The sequence below is a fragment of the Protopterus annectens genome, chromosome 8.part0 (assembly GCF_019279795.1).
Source record: "Protopterus annectens isolate FY-2018-M chromosome 8.part0, PAN1.0, whole genome shotgun sequence".
NCBI classification, from domain to species: domain Eukaryota; kingdom Metazoa; phylum Chordata; order Ceratodontiformes; family Protopteridae; genus Protopterus; species Protopterus annectens.
The window spans coordinates 411,629,089-411,636,957 of NC_056741.1; the positions used below are offsets into that span (position 1 = coordinate 411,629,089).

Sequence of the window (7,869 nt, forward strand, 5' to 3'; positions counted from 1 at the left end):
AGTTTCCACTTTTTGTTTCTCTGTGTGATAATCAATTTAGTTTCTTGGGATAGCCAGGGGCAGGAATTTGTTTTGATACGTTTGGTTTGTAAAGGGGCTACTTTATCAAGTAAGGTAAGGAAGGTTTGGTTAAAATATGTGACGGTGTTATCTAGTGGAAGGATTTTCAGTGGGGACCAATTGGTAACCTTGAGGCATTCAGAGAAGATTTCGGGGTTGAAGGAAGATAGGTTATGGGATTGTATGAAAATGTGTTGTTTTTCTATGTGTGAGGATAGGCGGTCAGTGAAGGCTGGTAAGTGGTCACCTAGGGGGTCTGGTATTACACCAGCTTTCGAGATACGGTTGGGTTGTGTTGTTAATATCCAATCTAAGATGGTACCGGAAGAACCATCTTTGTTTGGCCTAGTAGGGAGGTCTATTAGTTGGGTGAAATTGTAGAGGTTGATAGAGTGAGATGGGGTATCTATGAGGAAGGAGGTCCAGTTAATATTTACATCACCAAGAATGTAGGTTTCATATTTGATGTTTGAGTTAAACCAAGAGAGGATGTCTTCCAGAGTTTTGGTATTGTCTCCGGGTGGGATAGAGATGGAGTAGATGCAGATGGATTTATAGTTGTTAAGTTTTAGAAAGCCTACAGTCATTTCTGCATTGGCAAATGTTGGGATGGGTTTGGTCAATGAAGTAAAAGTGAGAGTGGAGGAGTAGATAATTGCTACGCCACCTGCTTTTGTATGACTTCTATCATTGCGTATAATGTGGTAGCCTGGAGGAAGGATTTCATTATCTCTGATGGAGGGTTTGAGCCAGGTCTCAGAGACAGCGGTTATGTCTGGCTGGTTGTAAGAGAGCCAGGCATGAAGGTTGGGGATTTTAATAAGGAATTACATAACCAAGAGGGCTCACTGTTGGTACCCAGTTCTTTAACATGTCATGAAGCTTTTCCAAGAACTTTGAATAATAAAGATCAGCAAAAACATTATCAATTCTGTCATTGTCGAACATATACTTCTGTATACAAAGAAATAAATAATACAAAGTATCTGCTTCAAAAGGGGAACCATCCGACTTTCTGGCTTCTTTGGTCATCAAGCACAGTCCATAATTCAGTTCTGCTATTGAAACTGAAAGGACATCTTCTCTGAACTGCATCGGTTTTCGTCTTCCAGGTCCTGCTGGGCGGTTTCCTGCTTCCTTAAGCAACTCTTCATTCTTCACTTGAGCCCACACCTTCCAAACATGTGCTCCTTCTTCAGGTTTGAGAGAGGAGGATGGCAGGTCCCAGTCCATCTGTACTGGAACAGGTTGCTCTGGAACAGGTTGCTGCAAAAGTTGGGGCTGCAATGTCTGAGGATCCCAGTATTTAATGGGGGCATAAGTCCTTCCTCCTGCTTGGACAGTGATGGGAATATGCACATTTCCATTCACATTTACAAACTGCATTGGAAAAGTAGAGGATACAGAAGTCTGGACCAGTTTTTCCGGAATATTTTTCCTAGTGTCTGCATTAGTCTGTGCCTCTTCTTTGCAGTCATCCATTTTAATGGGTGTCACAGCGAGGGGAATTTCACCCACCTGAACAACACTGCAGCCATCCTGAGGAACAGATGTATGCATTATAGTTTGAGGGTCAGGACAAGCAGCAGGAGGAGTAGAATAGATTGCCCATGACTCAACATTAGGTAACCGTCCACATGTGGAGGAGGCAGATGGTACAAGTCCATACAACTGGCTGTTGTCTACAGTAAGCAGTTCCTGATGAACAAGAATATAAGCCTGCTGCTGATGCTGTGTTTCTGTTGGCAATGTTAATGTAGTGGACACTGCATTTTGCACAGATATGGGATTTAAAGTGTAGCTTTCTTCTAAGGGCAAGTCAAACTTGCGTTTTTTAACAGGTCTTGGGGATCCCTCACATTCTTCAATTATTGGTAATTTCAGTGATGGACTCTGGAGATAAGTCAAAATGCCTTCTCTTGCAAGCCCATTTACTATGGCCAACAATAAGGAAATTATGCACAATGTCCAAGGCATCGAGCCTTCTGCAGCATGCCACAACAATGGCAGCATTCTGCTGCCTCTTCTTGTCATGTAAAATGTAAATACGTCTCTTCTTCAAATAAATACAACTTGATCATGCCCCTGCTGGTAATCCCTCGTCCCAAGCAGGAACGCTTCAAGTAGCTGCCAAGGCCCAGACGCCTTCGCTGTTTCCAATAGATATCCTAAAAAACTTAATCTCCTGCCCGTTCAAATCGGGCGATCCCATCCTCGACCAAGTGTATGGAATCCATATATATATATATATATATATATATATATATATATATATGTGTGTGTATATATATATATATATATATATATATATATATAAAAAATATATATATATATATATATATATATATATATATATATAATACATATATATATATATATATATATATATATATATATATATAATACATATATATATATATATATATATATATATATATATATATATATATATATTTCAGATATATGTATATATTTATATACTTTGATATTGATAAAATTTGTTTTACGTACATACTGAGATCTATATATATATATATATATATGTAGGTATAGCTTTACTTTCATATATATATATATATATATATAAGTGTGTATATTTTATATGTATATCTCTACATATATTACATATTAATATATATATATATATATATATATATATATATATATATATATAAAATATATATAGATATATAATATATATATATATATATATATATATATATATATATATATATATATATATATATATATATATATATATATATATACATGCATCTCCATACACATATACATTTATCTGTACGTACAACACATGACTAATGTTAATAAACCTTTTCCCTGATGTTGAATGACTTTGCTGCATGATATGCTTGAAAAAAATGAGACATATCTACAGATCAGATGGGTTAGTGGTAAATTGCTTTGGCTATGGTGTGTAGGGTCCTGGGTTCAAGACTTGCAAGGACTGATTATTTTTTGCTGGGCAGAACAAGGGCTGTTGGATATAGAGAGATTAAGGCACTTTTAAGCGGTTATAAGCGGGTTTGCATGGGTTTGCGTGGCGGTAAGCAATGCTAACTTCTGGTTGACTATGCTAACAGACAGCCTGTAAAGTGCTTAATTTGTGTAGGCATTGCTTTGCACCGCACAAACAGGTCTAGTCCTGCTTACTACTGTTTACTCCTGCTTACCCCGTGCTAATTTCTTTAAAAGAATAGAAAAGAAAAAGGGGTGATAGGAAAGTGGTGAAAAGGGGGGCACAAAGAGGGAACATTTATTTATTTTTATATATTTGCAGTTGGTTAACCAGGATAGTCCATTGGGCCTAGAAGAACCTGTTTTCAATGGAGTCTTGGGGAGAAAAGCTCCAAAAACAAATAATTACAGACAAAATTACAAACAATATTATAGCAGAAGTTTTCTTTTTGTTATCGTAAGTACAAAAGTACTAGTAAAAATCTCATTTAAACATATCATCTCTAAAGAAAAAAAATGACAGTGAAGGTTTAGGTTATACAAATTACAGATAAAATATCTCATTTAACAGAGACAATATCTGAGATAAATGTATTAACATTGTAAATCAAGAGTAGTTATTTACACATGGATTGGAACCTGCTAAAACCATGTATGGAGTCGAAGAAGACTAAGATGAAAGATTAAGATGTGTGGGAGCAGGAGCAATCCCACTGAGAAATTAGGTATGAGTGGACTGAGTTTTTAAAGGAAGACAGGTTTGTAGTGGTAAAGATGGATGGAGGTAGGGAGTTCCATTGGCCTGCGAGGGCGAAAGACATGAGATTTTTGCCTGAGGGACGGGTAGGTTTATGCAGTTCTACTAGGTTCTGATTGTTAGATCTTAATAGTCGGTCAGGGAGTTGCATTTTGAAGGTAGAGGATAGGGAGTGACGGGGGGAGAAGATGAGTTTGTGGGCATGAGTGAATTGAATAAAGGAGAGATAATTGGGCAGCTCTAACCAATTTAAATGATGAAGGGATAGACAGTGATGGGCAGAGGACTTTTGGCTTGTGGCAAACTGTGATTTTGTAATAGCAAGAGGAGAATATGAAAGCTAGCTAGGGATGTGCAGGATGGGTGTAGGGAAGGTCCATAGCTGCTCATGTTTTCAACAGCAACAACTGCGCATATATATACTAAATCTGGAGGTAAATTTGGACACTCAAACCCTTGAGAGAGAGGGATGAGGGCAACAGTAATGTATTGTATTAGACAAGATTACACGTGTCCAGTGGACACTTGTGAGAAATGGACAGCTATGTATGGAGTGACAATTTTTTGGGGGAACAGATTGCCCTTTTTTTTAAGGTAAGAGTGGGATGTTGGGAAAGGATAGTAGGTATATTTAGGGGAGGTAGGTTGGGTAGGAAGACAGACAAGACAGCATACAGGGGCAGTATACGACACAAGAAGCCCAGATAGCTCAGTCGGTAGAGCATCAGACTTTTAATCTGAGGGTCCAGGGTTTAAGTCCCTGTTTGGGCGCATATATCTAGGCCACAGTGGCTTAATGGATAAGGTATTGGCCTCTTAAGCCAGGTATTGTGGGTTCAAGTCCACACCTATGAACCTATATGGAATAGACTTCCCATACATGTCAAACAGAGCACCTCACTGGCCCTCTTCAAGAGAAATCTTGATGAGTGGATGGGAACTAGAAAATTCACCCCAGGGATTACTCCAGTGGTTGTACTCGACTGAGGCACTGAAAACTAAGGTCAGGTGGCACAATGCCAGGGTAATCTTATGGGCTAGTCTTGTAAAGGCTCCAGAGCCATTAGCCTAGTACACACCTATGAACCACCTATATGGGGCTAAACACCTTGGACGAGGAGGGGAGTTTGGTAATCGGAAGCCCACAAGCCCGCAAATCGATACAGTGGGACTGAGATCCCCACCCATGGGCAGTCACCGCTGCAGCTTCATGGCCCCGAAGGTGGCTGTGCTGGGGGCTGAGCAGGAAGGGCAGGCTGATCCTCTAATTGCACCACATGGCCCTTAAGCTGGCATAGCAGATCTCCCACTCACCAGACCCCGGACCTGGATTTGGATGACAGGATCCTGTCTGCACCTGCTCCCGGGGGGTGAGCCCCATCTCCTGAGGTGGTTCCACCCAAAGGTGGTGCAGGACCAGTGGATAAGGAGGTCTTGGGGTGGGTCCCAGATGTGCTGGGGCATGGTGCCACAGCCAGATGAGGCAGGAGAGGCAGATCCACTGGGATCGGCCTTCCCAGACGTGGTATGGTGTTGCAATTTTAAAACATATGTTGGTTAGTAATGGTAAACACATTCCAGGATTACTTATAACAGCATGCATGAGTTTTCCCATTAACACAAAACAACAGATTTGGAACATTTGCGTAGCAAACAGAACACATGTATATATGGAACCACAGTGGGCATTACAAAGGCATGCAGGTTACATCGATAGTAACAGGCCACCAATGATAGTATTTGAACAGGGAGCATTAATTGGAATACATTTCAGCATTTGTAGAACAACAGGACACATGTCCCAACAGTAGGTTTGGTGGAAAACATACCCATTTATTTATGTGTTTAGATTATTGGTGAAGATAAGGTGGGGGAGAGAGAGGAGATGTCAGTTAACAGATGTAGATTCTTGCAGTGGTCACAGCTTTAATGATCATTTCTCTACTCATTACTCTACAGGTATTATTATAACAACCTATGGCCTTGGGTTGGGCAGTGGTATGTTTGTACACAGTGTATAATTACAGCCTTCTTATAGCTACTTTATACTTTCTCTTACCTGAAAGACCTGTGGAAGGAATGTTTGTTAATACTACATGACTGTTTCTACCCATTTTCACATAGTCAGGGTTACATATGTGCACTCATAGTGTTTGTGTGTGTGTGTGTGTGTGTGTGTGTGTGTGTGTGTGTGTGTGTGTGTGTGTGTGTGTGTGTGTGTGTGTGTGTGTGTGTGTTTGTGTGTGTGAGAGTGTGCTACTGCCATACTCTGCCTTGCTTTCTATCGGTCACCCTGGTTGTTGGTAGCAGGGACCGGTAGCTGTGGCAGCATGACACTTTTGAACATTTCTTGAGGGAGACCTCTTGGTGTATGTACTTATCTTGCTGTCCTTTGCAGCCTTAGGGCTGGGCCATGGGTGTTGGACACAGTACAACTACAGCCTTCTTATAGTTACTTTATACCTTCTCTTACCTGGAACAACTGTGGAGGGAATGTTTGTTAACACTACCTGGCTGTTTCTACACATATTCACAAAATGATTGTTGAAATTATGCATACATCTTACTACCACTCCCAGGATTCGAACCATGGCTGTTTCTGCTAAAAATACAAGTTTGTGTTTCATCAGAAGGAGCTGTTGAAAACCTGGTGTGTTTTTTCCTTGAATGATTTCTGTCATTCTCTCTTTGTTGTACAATCTAACCTTGTAATTACAACATTCTTATACATACATTCCTATAAATACCTTCTGACATAGTACAGTATGGAAAACAGTGGTTAACACAGCATTACTATTCAGATGTCAGATCTTGGTGCATGACATTTTTAATATCAGTTAATCTTGTGTCTTACAGAGGCACTAACTTTGTCAGATGAGACTTGATTGTTTAATACTTTCAGAGCTATAGTTGCTATGTGTAACCTGTACACATTTCAATTCATACCATACCAGAGTAGACATAACTAGTCCAATGTTTTGAATTTTAGTGACAGGCAGTTACAGTTTTATTTATATATAACCTATATGAGACTATTACTGTAATATTGTCTGCTTTATTCAGTACAAATCATACCCATTGTTAATACTGCCAGATGACATTCTACTCCTTTATATTTATTTGGTATGAATACTACAAGCTAGATTGTTACTCACCAGCCTCACGATGCAGCCTTTGCAACCTGCTGGCATTGGCTTCCTGGTTCGCAGCCCACTCAGTTGGAGCTGTAAAGAAGATAGAGAAACATGCATACCTATCCATCACATACACAGGCTGGACTTTGGTAAACAGTTGTTGATATGAATACTTACACATGCCAGGGACATCACCCCTCTGCCATGCTTCTTGGACCCACTGTTCGAAGAGCTCCCTCTTCAAGTAAGCATAGTGGTGCTGGACCTGTTCACCAGTCCAAGAGATGCCAGTGGCACTGGTGAGGTCATGGGCAAGACTTTCTCAGGCCTCTGCTTTATATTGGGAGCCCTGATACTGGTCCTGCTGCAGTCTCACGTCATGGTTTTTAACAAGGAGTCCTACCATGATCTTAGACTCCTGTATGCCCCAGCACTGCACCCAAAAGTGCATGCCCTCTTCAACACCTACAATACCGCCTAGGCCTGTGAGGTTTAAATATAGTTGATTTCCTGCTCTTTGCCATGATTGGACAGTTTTGAATATGCTGAGCTAAGCTAATCTATGGGCAAAACTGCTTAGCTAAGGTTGGCAGTGCTTAAAGGGGCAGGTTTAGCACTGCTTATCAATGGGCAAATCCACTTAGCTGGGCTACTCAGTACTTAGCATTCATATTTACACAATGCTTACACCTGGTCAGCATAGCTGTGTAATGTTTAGCATTGCTTATGTTTTATTTTATGGACTATCAACTGTATGGGATTAATTCATCATTCCTGACATATTATAATTTTGTTTATCTTCCCTGACATCCCCCAATGTGATTTCATTACATTTATTCTTGACTGACTATACTGTATGGGGCACTTGTGTTTATATGGGGGTTTCACAAATTTATTACACTGACCTCCCACATTTGGTCCTACTACACTACTCTGGTTTAC

The 7,869-nt window shown here is 40.1% G+C and overlaps 1 protein-coding gene and 1 non-coding gene across 2 annotated transcripts; one reads left to right on the top strand and one right to left on the bottom strand.

Annotated features, from left to right (window-relative positions):
* Nucleotides 1-876: 876 nt before the first annotated feature.
* On the bottom strand, nucleotides 877-2,037 carry LOC122808241 (transcriptional regulator QRICH1-like). The gene has a single exon (XM_044079204.1). It carries the CDS (start codon nucleotides 2,035-2,037, stop codon nucleotides 877-879), a length of 1,161 nt encoding a protein of 386 aa, XP_043935139.1.
* A 2,454-nt stretch (nucleotides 2,038-4,491) lies between these two features.
* TRNAK-UUU lies at nucleotides 4,492-4,564 on the top strand. Its single transcript has one exon. It is a non-coding gene; the product is annotated as a tRNA-Lys (tRNA).
* Nucleotides 4,565-7,869: the final 3,305 nt, after the last annotated feature.

Excerpts from the sequence above, each read along its gene's own strand:
- LOC122808241 (XM_044079204.1), bottom strand. The coding sequence starts at position 2,037 with ATGCCTTGGACATTGTGCATAATTTCCTTATTGTTGGCCATAGTAAAT.